Below are 20,118 nucleotides of genomic sequence, written 5' to 3'. Positions count from 1 at the left end.
TTACTTAGTATTGCACAATGCTACTTTAGAGTTTCGAAAGACTCTGGTGACTGATGGCTCATTCCTGTACTGTTAACTGACCTTTAATATTTTGATAAAATAAATGCATGTGTACATAATGCCTGATGGCCCAGATGAGCATTTTTACTCAGCAGCTCTTAGCTGTTGTGGCTCTATAACCAGTGGATAAGGGATAATGTATCCTCTACAAGAACCTTGATGGCTGGGGCTATAGCTCAGTTGGTAGAGTGCTTCCTTTCATGTACAAGGTCCTACATTTGATCCCCAGCACCCAAAAAAAAAGCTTTGAACCCATCACATCAGCTTCACAGGTCTAAGAGTTTGTTTTTTTGTTTTTAAAGAAAGAGAGAGAAAATTTTTTAATATTTATTTTTTTTTAGTTCTCGGCGGACACAACATCTTTGTTGGTATGTGGTGCTGAGGATCGAACCCGGGCCGCACGCATGCCAGACGAGCGCACTACCACTTGAGCCACATCCCCAGCCTGTTTTTTTGTTTTTCTTTTTAATATTTTTATTAGTTGTTGATGGATCTTTAATTAATCTATTTATTTATTTATATGCGGCGCTGAGGATCGAACCCAGTGCCTCACACATGCTACGCAAGCACTCTACCACTGAGCCACAACCCTAGCCCTAAGGGTTTATTTTGTACAATGTCCTTAGGAAAATGATTTTTAGATATGGTTTAGAGTCTTATAGGGTAACACATTCATTTCCTTACTGACGTGTCTATTTCTTATGTCCTAGGTACTTTTAAATTGAATACAGAAGCCACTGAATTCATTCCTCAGGAGAGAAAAAATTCTGGTCTAAATTGTGGGACTCAAAGAAGATCAGACTCCAATAGGATTGGCAGAAGAAATTATAGTTCGTCACCTCCCTGTCACATTTCTAGGCAGATTCCTTATGATGACATCACTGTTGTTCATCAGCACAATTATCCTTCAGGAAGTAAACCTAAGAGTCAACAGACTTTTTTCCAGTCTTCTACTTCTAATAAGTCACTCAAGAACCATAACCTTCAGAGTCAGCCTTGGCAAAAATTAAAGCATGAAAAACATCACATCAGAGTCAAGAAAATACAAGGGCTCAATGACCAGGGCTCAGATACAATTAGCTTAGAAAGTGTGACCAGGCCAGAGAGTGGGACAAACCTCAGTGAGTATAGCCCTTCTGAGAGTGAGAAAGAAATTGTTGGTGCAGATCCCAGGGGAGCAAAACCGAAAAAGTCAGCTCAATTTGTATACAGTTATGGTAGAGGATCAAAAGTCAAGGGGAAACTAAAGTGTGAATGGGGTAACAAAATGACTCCAAAACCTGAGGATGCTGGACTTGAAAATACCAAATCTGTGGGGGTTTGCAACCCTGACTCTTCAGATGCATCCTATAAAAAAGGAGCATTGGATGGGTATGGAGCCAGACGAAATGAGCAAAGAAGATACCCACAGAAAAGGCCTCCGTGGGAAGTGGAAGGGGCCAGGCCACGACCAGGCCGGAATCCACCAAAACAAGAGAGCCAACGACATACAAATGCAGGGCCCAGAATCAACCTGGCCCCCATTCCAAAGGACAATCTCAATGAAAGACCAACAAAATCAGCCTGTGACAGTGGGAATTTGGCAGTTGTCAACAAGTCTTCCAGAAGGGTTGACCAAGAGAAAAGTGCTATAAGGAGACAGGATCCTCAAGTGATATCTTCTTTCTCCCGAGGCAAACAGAACCATGTGTTAAAGAATGTGGAAACCCATACAGGTAAACCCACCTAGATGTGTGGAAATATATTTTTAATATTTTTTTTTTGAGAGAGAGAATTTTTTTTTTAATATTTATTTTTCAGTTTTTGGCAGACACAACATCTTTGTATGTGGTGTTGAGGATCGAACCCAGGCCACACGCACGCCAGACAAGCACACTACCGCTTGAGCCACATCCCCAGCCCTATTTTTAATATTTTTTTAACAAGTAATATATTCACGTAATTTAGAAAACAAAGTACAAAAAGGTACACAGTGAAAAGTATCTTAATTCATCATGTGCCTGGGTTCTGTTGCTCTTCTTCCCCACTGGTAAGCACTTAACATGGTTTTATGTATATTACAAACAAATATAAATAAGGACTTTTTCATATAAGGAGCTTTGTAAGGGTTCTTAAAACTGTAGATATAGATGGTGAAGATGTCTAGCTATAAGATTTTTTTTTTTTCCTGTAGTACTAGGAATTGAACCCAGGGCCTGGTGCATGCTAGGCAAGCACTGTACCTTTGAACTACATACCCAGCCCTGAAGACTTTTTTGAATTGTGAAAGCAGAAGTAGGGGATAGTAACATCCACACTCTCTTTGCAGGTTCCAGCCTGTGTCACCTAATCTGCTTCATTTTGTTTGCTCAGTTGTGATGGTTCCTATCTCACCATCTCTTAATTTCTCTCTTTCATTTCATCTCTTGCACCACCATCAGAGAGCATTTTTTCAGCAACATATTGAACTGCCTTTTCCCTGCTCTTTTCCATTTATTAGTTCTTATTGCATACAGATTCTGGCTACTGCCTTACTCAGGCCTGTCTTCTACTACCTCAGTGTCCACCATTTCAATTTCCTGGATTCAGTACTGTTGTATCTTTCCATGCTGTTGCATGATTCTCCTTCTGTCTAGAATTTCTACTACTCAGCTTACTGGTGATTTATTTATTTATTTGTACTGAGGATTAAAGCCATGGGTACTTAACCGCTGAGTCACTTCCCCAGTCCTTTTTTTAATTTTAAGACAGGATCTTGCAAATTGCTGAGGCTGGCCTCAAACTTGTGATCCTCCTATGCTACTATACCCAACCTAACTGGTAAATTTTTTTTTTTTTTTTTTTTTTGTACCGGGGATTGAACTCAAGGGCACTCAACCACTGACCTCCCTGTTGCTGAGGTTGGCTTTGAACTCCCAATCCTCCTGTCTCTGCCTCCCTAGCTGCTGGAATTACAAGCGTGTGCCACCACACCCAATGTGAATTCTTATTGATGTTTCCAAAGCTTAATTTAGTTATATGTTCAGGGAACATTTTCTTATCCCTATAGATAGCATTAATTTTTTTCAGACCTTATATGTATATCTTTCATATATATATGTGTGTGTGGGGGTGTGTATATATATATGTGTATGTGTATGTGTGTGTGTGTGTGCGCGCGTGCACTGCGCATGTATACATATATATGTATATATGTAAGTATGTATGTATATATGCTTCTATTTCAGAATTTACCACTGGAAATCATAATCTGTTTATGTGTCAGTGCCTTTACTAGTCTGTAAACCCATTAAAAACAAATATTGGCCAGGCACATTGGTGCACACCTGTAATCCCAGTGACTCAGGAGGCTGCAGCAGGAGAATCACAAGTTTGAGACCAGCCTCTGTGACTTAGTGAGACTCTCAAAATAAAAAGAGATTGGGACATAGTAGTAAAGTGCCCCAGGTTCAATCCTCAGTATTGCCAAAAGAAAAACAGTTAACTGTGTCTTTTTTTTCAGCTTTTTGGAATTCTGTCTTAACAGCTCATGGAACATATGTAGTTCATCCTTAAATTGAACTGAAAACTTTTTTTTCTATGAATGCTGTCTGTATTTTGGTTCAAGTTCTATCCTTTATAACAGCACAGCAATCAGTATTTCTCCTCATGATTTCCCTCCCCCTTGTTTCACAGTTGGAGACCTTTCCTTTTTCCCTGAGTGTACATCTCATCAAGGCTAAATAGTTTTATCCCATTATTATTGTGAACTTTTACCATCTTGGTCTTTTTTCAGTTTTAATGTGAGATATAGCCTAACCCATGAAGCTGCCACCTTCCTGGAGTCTGTTTTTGTACTAGCCTTTATTTCTTCTAGTTGCGTGCTTCACCAGGTAGTCCTTGGGACTCAACTTTTATGTGAAGCAAAGCAGTGTTATGCCAGAGTTGTTTTTTATTGTTGTTTGTTTGTTTGTTTATGATAGTGTAGATTGAACCCAGAGCCTCACACATGCTAGGCCAGTGCTCTACAAGCCCTTTTTTCATTTTATTTGAGAAAGGATATTGCTAAGTTCCCGGGGCTGGCCTGGACTTGCGATCCTTTTGCCTTAGTCTCCTGAGTAGCTGGAATTATAGGTGTATGCTACTGGGATCAGGGCAATGCTGGGGATTACACCTGAGCACCTTGCACAGTCTAGGCAAGTGCTCTACCACTGAATTGCACTCCTAGTCTCTCAGGGTTGTTTTGAATCCTTAAGACTGGTTAATGGGCCACTTATTGCTTTATAATGAATTATCATAAACATAGTGGGTTAATATAACACAAATTTAATATGTGACAGTTGTTGTGAAGCAGGAGACTGGGTATGGGTTAGCTGGATTCTCTATTCAGGGCGTCCCAGGCTGAAATTTGGCCAGAGATGTGACCTTTGAGGATCAGGACCCTCTTTCATTCTCACTGCTGGTGGTAGGATTCAGTTTCTTAAGGGTCCAAACTGAAGTCCCTTTTTTTTTTTTTTTTTTGGCTGGGATTCACTCTCAGCTCCTAGAAGCCAATCCTAATTTTCTATTATGTGGCCTTATTTATAACATTGTAGTTAGCTTCTTTGAGGCATACAGAAAAATATATTCTATAAGTTTCAAATCATTCTGACTTCTGTCTCCTTTGTTGTTAATTTGTTTTGTTTTTGGTAGTACTGGGGATTGAACCCAGGGCCTCATGCATTCTAGGCAAGTGTTATACCACTGAGCTACATCCCCGGCCCTTTTAATTTTAAGACAAGGTCTTGCCAAGTTGCCCAGGCTACCTTGAGCTTAAATACTCCTGTCTTGCTCAGCCTCTATAGAGTAGCTGGGATTATGAACATGCACCACTGCACCCCGGTGTCCACTTTTTTATTATTTTTTGGTACCAGGAATTAAACCCAGAGGTGCTTAGCCACTCAGCCACATCCTGGTCCTTTTTTATTTTTTATTTTAAGACAGGGTCTTGCTGAGTTGTTGAGACTGGCTTTGAACTTGTGATCCTCCTGCTTCAGCCTCCCAAGATGCTGGGATCATGGGCATGTGCTACCATATCCAGTACTCTCCACTCGTTTAAAAGGATTCACCTGACTAGGTCAGGCATAACCCTTCTCAAAGGGAGGTACCCTTTTCAGGGTGTACACATCAAGGAGGTAGAAGTCTGGGAGCCCATCTTAGACTTCTGCTCAGTAAATCTCTCAAGGCCTTACATTCTCACAGTATTTGTTACTTCATTCATATTATTGTGTAAATACAGTCATCTCTTGGTATCCACAGATGATTGGTTCCAGGACCCCTTCCAGATACTGAAATCCATAGATACTGAAGTCCCTTATATAAAATGATGTCGCATTTTCATATGACCTAAGCATGTTCTCCCATATATTTTAAATTATTTTTAGGTTATTTATAGTCCCAGACAAAATGTAAATGCTGTGTACATAGTTGTTATACTGTATTTATGGAATAATAACTAGTAAAGAAAGCTGTACGTGTTCAGTACAGAACAGGTATTTTTAAAGAATTTAACCTTTTATTTATTTAATTTATTTGTTTTTATGTGATGCTGAGGATCTAACCCATTGTCTCATCTGTGCTAGGCAAGCACTCTATCACTGAGCTACAACCCCAGCCCATTCCAGAGCAGTTTTTAAGGGAAAAGAAAAAAAAAAAATCAGTCTGTGGTTGTTTGAATCAGCAGATGTGCAACCCACGAATATAGAGGCCTGAGTTCCTATATACCATTCACTGTGCTAGTTGCATTAAATACTGAGAATGTTTACATTGTAGTAGGGAAGACAGGCAGAATATTTAATATATCAGGTGGTGATAAAGTTTAAAAAGAAATACAAAACAGGTTGAAGACAAAAGTGGCCAGGATGCTATTTTTTTTAAATATTTATTTTTTAATTGTAGTTGGACACAACACCTTTATTTCACTTATTATTTTTATGTGGTGCTGAGGATCGAACCCAGGGTCTTGCATGTGTGAGGTGAGTGCTCTACCGCTGAGCCACAACCCCAGCCCAGGATGCTATTTTAGATAGATTGATATGCTTTTTTTTTGGTGATGCTGGTGGTTGAACCAGGAACATCTTAGGCAAGTGCTTTACCACTATATCTCCAGCCCATGAGGATACATTTGTACAGAGACCAAAACAAAGTACAGAATCCTCTCTGTGGCCCTTTGAGGAGGAACAAATTTAGATGGAGGGAGGAGCATTATGGTCAATAAATGCGGGTAGGAGAAACAGTCAGAGAATTAATAGGGGCTGGATCATGTGAGGCCCTTAGTTTTGGTTCTGAGTAAGTAGATGAGAATCTGCTAGGAGGTTTTGGGAGGATGGTATGCTCTTTCTAAAATAATGATCACTGGGCTGGGGTTGTGGTTCAGTGGTGGAGCACTTGCCTAGCATAAGCGCGGCCCTGGGTTTGATTCTCAGCACCACATAAAAATAAATAAATAAAATAAAGGCATTGTGTTCAATTACAACTAAAAAATAAATATTAAAAAATAAAATAGGGGGCTGAGGATGTGGCTCAAGCGGTATCACGCTCGCCTGGCATGCATGTGGCCCGGGTTCGATCCTCAGCACCACATACAAAGATGTTGTGTCCGCCGAAAACTAAAAAATAAATAAAAAATAAAATAAAATAAAATAATGATCACTTAGTCTGCTATGTGGAGAAAAGACTGAGAAAACAACAGGGCAGATTAGTATAATATGATAGTAATTCTAATGGGAGAAGATAGAAACTTGGACCGTGAATACTAGTGGTAGAAAGGGTGATCTATAAGACTTTGTGGATGTATTTGGAAGGAGGAGCTGATATCTTACGCGTGTAGATTGGATGATAGAAGAGAATGAAAGGAGTGCAGGATGAAGTTAAGGATTTTGTGCCTGAGCAGTTTAAAAGAGTGGAGCTGCCATTTACTGAATATAAAACCTGGGAAAGGATTAGGGACTTATTTATTTATTTATATTCTGATATTTATATTATATTGTTATTTATATTATTTTTTTTGTGGTGCTGGGAATAAAACTCAGAGCCTTGGGCATACTAGGCAAGAATTCTACCCCGACAGAATATTCCACCCAAATAAGGTAAGGGAGAGGGTTTCGAAAGGTGGAGTCTTGCTGTCAGCAGATTGATTGACATCTCAGCAAGTCACACCCATCTCAGGTGCTGTGTGTGATCACTGACAGAGTGAGAGGAAAGGCACTTATGTGTCACTCAGCATGCAACACCAGATGGCTCTTGACAAGTACTACTTCTGTTTTATCTATATCACCTTCTGTGTCTCCTTATCTCCTTTTTAATTTTTTTATACTGGGAAATTAACTCAGGGGCACTTGACCACTGAGCCACATCCCCAGCCCTGTTTTGTATTTTATTAGAGACAGCATCTCACTGAGTTGCTTAGCACCTCACTAAATTGCTGAGTTTGGCTTGAACTCACTCTCCTCCTGCCTCCACCTCCCGAGCCACTGGGATTACAGAATTGCATACCGTACCAGCACTCCTTATCTTTGTCATCTCTTATTCTCCAAATCTCCCATCCCCAGCCCTTCCTATTGATGCATCTTGCTCCATTTCTCTACTGCAGTGGTTCTGAAAGTATGGTCCCAGACCAGCAGCCGTCAGCAAGACCCAAGAACCTGTTTAAATGCAGGTTCTTGGGCCTCATGCCAGACTTATCAAACAAAAATCCTGGGAGCAGGATCTGTAATCTTATTTTTTAACAAACTTCCATGTAATTCTAATTGCATGCTCAAATTTGAGAATGATCTGCCATAAAACCTGCTGTTATTCTGTGTGACTCTAGCATCTAACAATCATATGGATTATGCCATCCTGAAGTTCTTTCATCTTCTGAACTACAGTCACCTTTAACTTCATCCTACCTCCATACCCACTCTCAGGGAAATAACACTGAGAATCCTGTCACTGAAAGTCTTATGTCAACTTTTTGACTGTAACCATTTGTCCTGGTTCTCTCAGCCTCTTTCTTGCACCCACACTACCAGTTTTGTCTACTTCTTGCCCTTCTTCATTCTTTTCAGGCTGAGTCTTATCACAGATCATGTGAAGCATGATCTTTTGCTAAGCCATTTGGCAGAATCTCATCCCCAGAAAAATCTGCTTTATTCTACATCAGCACCTGGGAAATAAAATGCTGTTCCAGAAAAGTCACAAAACCAAATATGGTGCTGCTGCAGGTTTATTCATCTTTTTAGAGAAGCCTACCTGCGTTAGCTTTCCATCACTGTGATAAATAACTGAAATAAACAGTTTAAAAGAGGAAAAAATTAATTTGGCTTATTATTTCAGAGGTTTCAAATCATGGTCAGTTGGGTCTATCCTGGGGCCTTCAGTGAGACACAACATATGGCAGGGAGCTTGTGGTAGAGCAGAGCTGCCCATGGCTCCCAAGAAGCAGAGAAAAAGAGAGGCTGGAGTCCTGATAACCCCTTCAGGACACACCCATATTGACTTGACTTCCTCCAATGAGGCCCCAGGTCCTCAAGTTTCCCCTACCTCCCTATAGCACCATTAACTGGAGACTAAACTAAATCTTCAATACATAAACCATTAGGGAACTTTAAAAATGCAAACTGTGATACTTCCTAATCATGTTATTTAAAATTATAATCCTTCCCCACTGTCAGGATTCCCTGTCCTTTCTTATTTTCTTTTTCTCCATATCACCTTTCTCTATCTTATGGTGTTACATATTTTCATTATTTATTTGTTTATGGTTTACTTTCTCCCATGAGATTATAAGTTTTACAAAGATAATGATTCCTCTCCCTAAATCCCAAGTGAACCTTCTAGCTTCCTACTTTACTGATAAAGAGGAAACCATCAGATAGGCCATATTTATCTCACCATTTTGTTCCTTTTATGCACACTTAAAAGAGTTCTTTGTTTACCTGTCCTTCAATTTCGTTCTGAGATTTCCTTTGTTTCCTTTCACCAACCTTTTCACATGTACTCTTTCAGCTTCTAAGTCTGAAGCTCTTGCCAAGTCTTTTCTACCCTCCAAAAGGAAAATTTCCTCTGCTGAATGACTTCTTAGTAAGATTTCTTTCTTTTCATTCCGGGCTAATCAAGAGTTGTCTGCTGTTTTCTCTATTTTGATTCACTTCTTTGTATCATCATCATCATCATCGTTTGATTCAGCTGAACAATGATAAGGTCAGGAATGGTTTTCTATTTGCCACACCCATTAGATGGATGTATATCAGTCCTTACTATTCTGGATTTCCCTTTGAGTATGATATAAAGAGGGAATTGAACCCAGGGCCTTGTGCATGCAAGGTGAGCACTCTACCAACTGAGTTATATCCCTAGCCCACAAGAGGGAGTCTTTTTTGAAGTGAGACTTTCTTGACACCACATACTTCTGGTCTTTCTTATTTTCTCTGACTGTTTTGCTTGAGTCTCTTCCTCCTCTCTTTCCTAACTATTGGGTGTTTCCTGGGGTTTTATCTCAACCCTTTGTTCTCATTGATAAGGTCTCATTAGGTTATTTTATCCAAGGACCACTGCCTCCATTCTGCACTGACTTCTTACTTCTATGTTCAGACCCTAAAGCTTTAGATTTAATAAATATATACATGAGTATAACATATACTTTGAATTCAACAAGACCAACTTGAACACCTTAACCATGCCTACCATTGTATTAGCTTAAAAAAATATATAGCTACCTCAACTTTAGTGAGATAACTTACTAAAATTCCCTAGTGGATAGCTTACTTTTAGTCCCAGTATCCAGATAAAATCAACTTTAACTTTTTGTTCAATTTCCTTACGGAATTTTTCAATGCAAGTGGCCATTTTCTTAGATAATCATAGTATCGTCTTCACACTTAACAAAGTTAGCGACGATTTTATTAACTCATCTAATACCTACTCCATGATTGAATTCCTGATTGTCTTAAAACTCATTTTAGTCTTGAATTTTTCCAAATCTGGTTTGTTTTAGCTTTTTTTTTTTTCTTTAAGCAGTTATTTATTGATATATCTGAAAAGTTTTCAGTCAGTTAATGCTTCAGTTATATCTCTGCTTTTCTGATTATTTCAGTGGACAATATGCCAGTAGGACATTTTGTCCAATTAGAAGCATAGATACAGTCATGACTAAGAAATGGTAGGGAAGCCATGGTGGAAAAATACCTTCTAGAATTCAAAAAGAGCCAATAGTCAAGGCAGGACTGCCATCTAGTGTGGACAAGACTCTTACACCTGAAACCTGATAGTTAACTAACACAGTAATGGCAGGACATTGCCATGTCTTACAAGTTAGGCATGTTTTGATAAAACTAAAGGAAAGATTAGTGTCATCAGTGAAAGACCTACTGTTTCTTTTTCTGGGACCTTTCTGGAACCTGTACATTTTTATTTTATTACTGCATTTACTTATATGAGAAATACTATTGGGTATGCTATTTTTGTGTTTTTCATTACACAGTGTGTAAATTATTGTGGTTACCTAGTTCACTGTGGTACTAGGCAGAAATTTTTTTAAAAATTTAATAAAGATACAAAGAAATTGTTAAGCAATGATAACAAAAAGGAAAGGGGGGGAGAAATAGTATTGGTACTCATCATGTCCCAGGCACCACTCTAGTAAAAGTCTGCACTATTCTGTGAAAAGAGTTGAATAATAAGCAAGAGAAAACAAGTAAAATATATGTCCTATCAGGTAGTTTCTTTGTGTATGTAGTGCTAGGGATGGAACTTAGGGCCTTGTGCATGCTAAATGTGTGTTCTACCATTGAGCTATAACTCCAGACTATTCCCTTGGTCTCAGTAGATGGTGAGTTCCTGGAATCAGGAACTGTGTCTCCTTAGGTCTGGTAACCCTACCATGGAGATTGTGATAGGAGCCAAGCCTATCTTTATTGAGTAAATAAAGAAAAACTTCTGGGGTAACTGCTGGAATCATCTCACTCCCCCATGGATTGTTAGAACATATCCAGATTTAGGCTTTTGCAGCTGACCAGTGCAGCTTCATGAGCCCCACCCTAGCCTAAATCCATGAATTTGGTAGATTCAGGGCCTCTCTCCTTTAGAGTGTGCAGAGCAGCATTCCATTGTACAGTGTCCCCCAAGGACACTCAAGCTGTCTGTCTTTCAGGGGCATTTTGCCACTCTAGTATCTTTCTGAGAAAATTCTTGGGAATATTTTCTCAATTATGGGAATGCACACTAAAAAATCTTTTTACTAAATCCTCTGCCTCAGCATATCCTGCTTTGTAGACCTTAATGTCTGAATAGCCATCTTATTCAAAATCAGATATCCCTTAAAATCTCTGTTTAGTTTCTTTTCCTGAATGATTAGCGAAAAGTGAAGGATGTTTGAGTTTATCTTTTTTTTTTCCCCCCAACAGGTTCTCTAATTGAACAGCTGACTACAGAAAAATATGAATGCATGGTGTGCTGTGAATTGGTTCGTGTCACAGCCCCAGTGTGGAGTTGTCAGAGCTGTTATCATGTGTTTCATCTGAACTGCATAAAGAAATGGGCAAGGTCTCCAGCATCTCAAGCAGGTCAGTTATTTCTCTTTTCAGAGTAGTTATTCTCATCTCTTTGATATGTTCAGGTTGTAAGTCTAGCTTTAAAATATTGTCTAATTCCTCTTAAATATTTTGTCTACAGGGAGAGTATATTACCTTGATCACATTTTAGATGACCAAAGTTAAGCTGTAAATCTTAAGTAAACTAAATGTAACAATATTAAAATATTTAGGGTATAATAAAATTTGTTACTTTTATTGAAAATGGCAGCTTTTATCCAAGTAGCAACTATAGAAAGCTTTTCTTATATAGTTTGCCTTAGAAATTTATGCAGAGCAATGGTTTCATTTATACTCAAGATTTTGAAGTTGTTTTTGCCTTTCACAACCCTTCTTCATAGTATATTGTTGGCTAAGTATACTAATACAATTAGATAATGCATATGTTACCAATAATATGGTTTCTGAACTATGGACCTCTAATTCAAAACTCCTGGATTTTCTTGCATATACTCAGTTTATCCTATGTTTTTCAAACCAAGATTCAAATTAATGTTGAAATAATAGAACAAAATGAATGCCTACTTGATTTGTTATCTGAAAGTTCTTTCAGTATTGTGAATTTCTTTTTTAAATGTTTGATATGCTTAACATTGAAATTTTTACCAGGATGTCAATATTGTGACTTTGGCAGTTTTTAGTTTGTTTGTTTGTTTTTGTGTGTGTGTGTGTGTGTGTGTGTGTGTGTGTGTGTGTGCATGCGCGTGCTACTGGAGAATGAACCCAAGGCCTTGTACTTGCTAGGCAAACCACTGAACTATAGCCCCTGCCCTAGATTTAAATTTTTAAAAATTACTTGTGCCTTTTTTGGGGTGGTAGTGCTGGGATCGAACATAGGACCCCATGCATGCCAAGCAGGTGTTCTGCTCCTGGGCTACACCCCCAGCCCTACTTGTGCTTTTGAACGAAAATTTCTTTGTCATACTCATTTTTTTTGACAGATGGCCAGAGTGGTTGGAGGTGCCCCGCCTGTCAGAATGTGTCTGCACATGTTCCTAATACCTATACTTGTTTCTGTGGTAAGTTTGCATACATTACAGAGTCTTTCACTTCATTTATTGTAACTCAGTGTGCTGTCTAGGAGAGGTGATCTGCTGGGCTTGTCTTAGAAGTTACTAGTAAGACTCTGAAGCTGTGAGACTCTATAAGACCTTACTAATGTGGTTCATCTCCCAGCTAGAGTCATGAGCTTTTGTGCTCTCAGCAGGCTGTTCTGGAGATAGGCTTATGATGCCAATCAGGCTTATGTCACTTCAGAATTGTGGTCCAGGTCTCCTTGGTCTTAGCTTAAGACAAGAGCTGACCATCTGGCAGAGGCAGTATCAATATGTGCTCCCGCTCATAACCAACTGTGACAGCTTTAACATTCCAGATTTGAACAGCATGAGTAAAGAGCTAGTATTTTATATTTATTCAAAAATAAGTCATTTTTCTTCATATAATAATTTTTTTATAAACCAGCATTACAAACTCATATCTTTACATCTTCCTTCTTTTTGGAATATTCCTATTTTTTAATAGCTCAGTTTTCCTATGTATTAGAAATCCTATGTAATTGTAATCCTGATGCCCATTCCTGCTACTAGCTTATTTCCACCTTATTCCTGACATGTCTTCCCCCAGCCCCTGATTTTTTTTGGGGTGTATGTGCTGAGGATTGAATCCAGGACCTTGTGCTATGTGAGGCAAGCATTCTACCAATTGAGCTATATCCCCAGCCCCTTCCTGCTGATTTTTAATGACTAACCTCTCCATATAGTCAATTTTTCAGATTTTGTTTCTTAACTATTTTATCTCCCTCCTTGAACCATGCATTTTTCCTCTTATCTCTGTTGTCTTGCTGGAACTATATTCAAAAGTCATCAGTTGACCCCCTTTGGGCAACATCAATGGCTGATTTATAAATTCTTAATCTTTTGGACAGTATACACCCTTGACGTGTTTACCATATGACCAGCTCTTCTGTTTGTTTCTGCATGCTCTCATTTTTCTAACCAATTTACTCATATCACTCCTTTCCCATTACTTAATTAAAAGCTTTCACCAAGAGTCAATCATTGACCATTAATTCCTTGGTGAACTCACTGACGATCAAGAATGTTCTTCCTCCTCTTTAAATTCTCATCCACTGCCAGGCATGCTGGCACACACCTATAACTAAGCAGCTCAGGAGGCTGAGACAGGAGGATCACAAGTTCAAAGCCAGCCTCAGCAACTTAGTGAGGCCCTAAGTTAGCGAGACCTTGTCTCAAAAAAATTTTAAAAAGGGCTAGGGATGTGGCTCAGTGTTTAAGTGCCCCTGGGTTTAATCCCTAGAACTAAAAATAGTTTTAAAATAAAAAATAAATTCTCATCCACTTGCTAATCAGGGTGTGATCCCCAATCTCCTCTTCCAGTAAATAGGAATCTATAATGAGTGCAATAGAAAGAAAAAGGTAAAAATTTAAAAGGTAAGCAGGAATGAACAGCAATAGGAAAGGGAAGAACTCAAACATAAAGTTTCATGCTTTTAGAAATGGTGATATCAGGGAAAAGGGTGGGTCAAGAGAATCAGTAGGGACAATGAATTCAGGTTAGAAATCCTGAGTTGAGTGAATGTGCAGAATATCTAGTAAAGAATATCTAATAGGTAGGTAGAAATATATTCAAAAAAAGATATAAAGACTTAGGATGAAAGTTGCAATTGAGAGGAGTAGATAAGACCCTACTGGAAAAAAAGGATAAGGAATAAGGAAAGAGTATAATACAGAATCCTGGCAGGGAAAAGACAACTATCACTTGTGACTCAGGCAGAAGTGGTGGAGGCATCAAAAGATGTTAGGGCCAAACTGGGGCACTATATTGGAACAAGAAAACACAGAGGCTGCAGCTTTCCTGAGGTTTTAGCAGATAGTGAGACAAGAGCAGGAGTAGGAGGAGTGATAGGAGAGAGTCACTGAGGAAGAATTGACAAGACTTGGTGACTAAGTACAATGTAGAAAGAAAAAGAGGAATTAATAATGACTAGTTTTTGAGTGTTACTCTGACATTGATGCTATCATTGATCGAAATAAGGAACACTGAAGAGGGAGAGCCTTTTTTTAATTGTTTTTTTTTTTAGTTATATATAACAATAGAATCTATTTTGACATAATTATAAAAGCATAGAATATAATCTTGCTCTAATTCAGACTCCATTACCTCTCTTTTCCCTTCCTGAGGGAGAGGCTTTAGAAAGAAGATCTGAACTATGGCTGTAGATAAGTCAGTTATATATGACTGAAATCCCAAGCAGAGGTGTTCAGCAGGTGGCTAGACATGTGAGACTGAAATTGAAGATTCAAGGCAAGGCAGAAAATGTAGATTTGTGAATCACTTGGACTTTGGATTGTTGAATCTCTCAATATGAATAAAATTTCTAAAAGAGACCATATATAGAGAAAAGGTGAGAGCATGGAGTGGAACTGGCTGCCATTTCATGTCTAAATTACCCAAGTGAGGATGAATTCTTCAAGGACAAGGAGGAGTCCTGTAACTTGGATTTTGTTCTTCCCTGCCTCTGTTAAGTCTGAAGAAGATGCTCAGTAAAGATTTGATTATAAAATTATAATGCTTTTTATGCCTATTTTATAGCTTTAGAATAGGTGAGAATTTATGTCCTTTCCATCTTATGGCCTCATCCCCTTTTCCCCAATTCTCTTTCCTTATTTCTTTTATTTTCTATCTATTTATTTTTGTGGCACTGGGTATTGAGCCCAGGGCCTTATGCATGCTAGGCAGGTGCTATACCACTGAGTTACATAACCAGCCCACTAGCCCTCTTTTCCTGTTTCTTTCTAATCCTTACCATAGATTTTCCAGGAGCCCATTTACAGGATGTTTATCTAGTAGATATTTATCTGAGATTAAATGTGCTCATTAATCAAATGAAAATAGCACTTTCATAAGTAAAAATGACTTTATTTCTGCCAGGCGCAGTGGCGCACACCTGCAATCACAACAACCCAGGAGGCTGAGGCAGGAGGATCACAAGTTCAAAGTCAGTATCAGCAGCTTAGTGAGACCATGTCTCAAAATAAAACATACAAAAGGACTGGGGATGTTGCTCAGTGGTTAAGCACCCCTGAGTTCAATCCCTGGTACCAAAAAAAACTTTTTCTCTTTCCTATGTAAGCTGGAATTTAAGACTCAATGGAGCTTTTGATGAATAGCATTACATTTCTTTTTATTGTAGGATGTGAAATAATGAATTTGTTGAACTAATGAAAACCACACTTGAAGTTTCATGCTGTCTAGCTATTCTGTTCTATTTCATTAAAGTTGAGAATATGGTTGAAATCTGTAGCATTGACTCTCTGATCTGATATATTTTAGGCAAAGTAAAGAATCCTGAATGGAGCAGAAATGAAATTCCACATAGTTGTGGTGAGGTTTGTAGAAAGAAACAGCCTGGCCAGGACTGCCCACATTCCTGTAACCTGTAAGTTGGAATACTAGACTTCTGGAGATTCCTGGTGTACGTGCCTTGCTATTAGATATAAAGTACACATACCTGGTTAATATGTAATAGATCAGGGGAAGGGTGATATGGTACCATTTACTTAGCACTTACTGTGCACTGGGCATTCTACATAAGGTAATTTGTTCAATTTTTAACATAGCTTAGTGATGTGTAGATATGTGTCATCTCCACTTTACAGATGAGGTTTAGAAAGGCCAAGCCTCTTGCCCAACATCGCAATGTTAGGACATGGTAGAACTATAATTTTCAAAGCCAATGCTCCTTCCACAGCATTGCACCATTTCTAAAAAGACATGAGAATCAGATATTTTATCTCCTAGCAATATCTAATATCCAGGTCCAAGAGAAAATGCATATGACAGCCTTTGGTCTGAGGAAAGATAATTGCATAGCATCTTGTCTGACAGTATTTTTATGATATGAATACTTTTTTTTTTTTTTAAAGAGAGGGGAGAGAGAGAGAGAATTTTTAATGTTTATTTTTTAGTTCTCGGCGGACACAACATCTTTGTTGGTATGTGGTGCTGAGGATCGAACCTGGGCTGCACGCATGCCAGGCGAGCGCGCTACCGCTTGAGCCACATCCCCAGCCCCGATATGAATACTTTCTATACAATAAATAGCCAGGGTTAAGATGTACCAAATCAGCCTCTTTAAAAAAAAAAATGGTCATAGAGAAAGAATTGATCAGTTTCAAATAAATTTCTGTGGACTGCTTTGACCCCAGACAAAGATTTAAATCTGCGTTTGAATCAAATATTTACATGACCTCAGACAAAATTATTTCTCTAAGCCTGGATTTCTGCATTTGTAAAATAATGATGATTTGAATAATAGTACTTAACTCAGAGGGTTCTGTGGAAAAAATAAATAAATGAGCCGGGTGGTATAGTGCATACCTGTAATCCCAGAGGCTCAGGAGGCTGAGGCAGGAGGGTTGCAAGTTCAAAGCCAGCCTCAGCAAAAGTTAAGCACTAAGCAACTCAGTGAGATCCTGTCTCTAAATAAAATACAAAATAGGGCTGGGGATGTAGATTGGTGGTTGAGTGCCCCTGAGTTCAATACCCCACCCCCAAAAAAGTGATACAGATCAGATAGTCAACACCATGTCTGAAAGGAAGGATGCTCTAAAACACATTGTTTTGCAGCTTTGCAAATTCCACACTTGATTTGGAAATTGTCTTTTTATTACAGTCAGGATCTCAAATGTTGATGAAACCCATTCCCCAGCAACACTTTCTTGATCTCAAAGAAAGTTTGAAGTTTCTCTTTTTTATCCTGATCAAGACTTCAAAGCCACAACTGACCCCTTTCTCTATTTGGGGTTGCATAGGTCATAAAATCCCCTCAAATAATTGTTCTCAACCCTGGCTACATATTAAAATTACTTAGGGAACATATAAAAACACAATTAACTCAGTCTCTATCTTCCAGCAATGGAATCAGAACCTATAAGGTTGTGTCCCGAACCTCTGTAGTTTTAAAAGCTCTCCAGGTAATTCCAGTATATAGTTTGCACTGTAAACCCTGCTGTAAAGGTTAAGAAACTTAGTTCAGCTTTTGGCAATATTTGAAATTACCACACCTGACCTGTGGTTTGTCTCATTAAAAGTTGATTAAATTCTTTTGCCTGACAGGGTTGTTACATATCATGTGAAATATTACTTTTGAATAAATTATACTCTTCTTTAAAGACATGCTTAAACTAAAGTTTCCTGTGGGTGCTATCAAAGTGGTCACTTTTGAAAACTAGGTGCTTATTCCTGGATTGTTACCAGTGTTTAAACCTTATTTAAGAGGTACCAGAAAGACTGGAGATGTAGCTCAGTGGTAGAGTGCTTGCCTAACATTTGCAATGCCCTGGGTTCAATCTATAGCACCAAAAAAAAAAAAAAAAAAACCAGCTGGTAAGTCATGTATAAAACCAAAAATTCCAGCCAGACTACTTTGTAGGCACATCTGGTTTGTTTTGCACAAAATTCTCTTACCCATGCAATTAATTAGACTGGCCTCAGATAAAATTCTCAAAGGATTATACTTTAGCATCACTTAGAATGCCCTATTTCACCAAAAATGTTATAGAAGTTCCCCAAATGTTGTAAGTAGTGGTATTTCTGAACCATTGTATAATTTACCAGGATATTGCTTTGAAAAAGGCAATATTTATTTGAATGTACAAATTCCATTTTGCAATTTCTTCTGTTGGCGTCTATAATGTAGTTCCTATAAAAAGCATTCTGTTCAGAGTTCTAATTCTGACCTGTAGTATATCACTAAGCTCAATCTTTTCCATGACCCCTGGTCCCTTCCTTCTCTCCCTTTTTTGCTTACCAGGGTCCACCCCCTTATAGCAATCTTTTTTTTCATTCTTCCCATTGTTTGTCCACTGCCTAGTGATCATTTCAGTAGTTAATGAGAAAATGTCTATGCTTGTCATGGACCTAGTGGAGCTGAGCTGTGTCACTTTGCTCAGGTTGTCATTCTACCTGGCACCTGAAACGCACATTGTGTGTTTGTGTGTGTACGTGTGTGTGTGTGTTTGTGTGTGTGTGTGTGTGTAGTACTGAGTATTGAATTCAGAAGCTTGTGTATGTTAGTCAAGTATTCTACTACTGAGGTATTTTTATCCCTACCCACTGCTGTAAATGGGCCAAGGCCATATTTGAAAATGTCATCTTTGACTATCAGACCCAAATAAAACTAGTATTTTGACTTGGGCTTTACTTTTCCAGTTAAATGTTCTAAAACGATAATGCAGTTAATATTATTTTCTACATAAAAGTATGGTTGGTTATCTTTAGGGAAATAACTTAGACATAATAGTAGGTTTATTTTTTGCCATGTTCACAATAGGACCCAGTTATATTGCTTTGTTTTGGTTTGGGCACAAAGAATGGTTTGTTCATTGAAGCCTTTGTTTTTCAGTCTCTGTCATCCTGGTCCCTGCCCGCCCTGTCCTGCTTTTATGACTAAAACGTGCGAATGTGGACGTACCAGGTAAAGTTAGAATAGCACTGTTTCCACATCTGTGATTTACTTGTGAATTTCTAAAATAAAAGTTAGTAAATATAATTAAATGGTAAGTGTAAAGAAAAAAAATCATCTCTTGGAATCCGTGGACGATTGATTCTAGTACCCCTGAGGGTAAAAATCCACAAATGCTTAAGTCATTTTTATGAAGTGATGTGGTATTTGCATATAACTTTTTTTTTTTTAAGAGGAAGAGAGAGAGAACTTTAATATTTATTTTTCAGTATTTGCCGGACACAGCATCTTTGTCTGTATGTGGTGCTGAGGATTGAACCCGGGCCGCACGCATGCCAGGCGAGCGTGCTATCACTTGAGCCACATCCCCAGCCCTGCATATAACTTATATACAACCTCCCATGTACTTTAGCTCATCTCTGTATTACATTGCCTAAGATAATATAAATGCTATAGAAATAGTTGTTACACTATATTGTTTAAGAAATAATTACAAGAAAAAAGACCATACATGTTCAGTATAGACACAATTTTTTTTTAATATTTTTATTTGCTCTTGGTTGAATCTGTGGATATAGAACTCACAAAGGGAGAACAGTAGTACTTTTTTATAAATAGTAATTTCCTGTGATGCTCCTGATCCTGCTTTGAAATCTTATATAAGTAATTAAGAAATTGTATGCACAGTGAGATTGTAAGATTACCTATTCAGGTGAAATGCCAATGGGACAGGATTTTTATTAACCTTTCTAATGGGTGACAGAACCAGGAATTGAACCCAGGCCTGCTAAGATCAAGGACCATTATTCATCATTATTGCAAGGATCATTGATAGCTGTGGAGTATCTCTGAGGCCCAGGAAGATGTTAAAATGATTTCTGAACCTTGAAACAAGATGGGATCATGCAGATTTCAGTGATTTGCATTTGTAGTAGTGTTGCTTAAAAGACATGAGAGAGTTCTGAGTCAGAAGATCAAATTTGGGCTTTACTACTTATTGGCTAT

At 38.3% G+C, this 20,118-nt stretch overlaps 1 protein-coding gene across 2 annotated transcripts in view; it reads left to right on the top strand.

Moving 5' to 3' along the window:
• Nucleotides 1-20,118, top strand: part of NFX1 (nuclear transcription factor, X-box binding 1) — a 71,556-nt gene that overhangs the window by 5,110 nt on the left and 46,328 nt on the right. For both annotated transcript variants that reach the window (XM_081272214.1, XM_081272215.1), the window contains exons 2-6: nt 771-1,775; nt 11,442-11,600; nt 12,569-12,646; nt 15,981-16,086; nt 19,054-19,125. In XM_081272214.1, the coding sequence (XP_081128340.1) occupies nt 771-1,775; nt 11,442-11,600; nt 12,569-12,646; nt 15,981-16,086; nt 19,054-19,125 (1,420 nt within the window). The remainder of the gene's footprint in view (nt 1-770; nt 1,776-11,441; nt 11,601-12,568; nt 12,647-15,980; nt 16,087-19,053; nt 19,126-20,118) is intronic.

Source organism: Spermophilus citellus, assembly GCF_964194105.1.
Source record: "Spermophilus citellus genome assembly, chromosome: 2".
Classification (NCBI taxonomy): Eukaryota; Metazoa; Chordata; class Mammalia; order Rodentia; family Sciuridae; genus Spermophilus; species Spermophilus citellus.
Note: the sequence above shows the minus strand (reverse complement) of the source record. Positions and strands in the feature narration are given on the sequence as shown.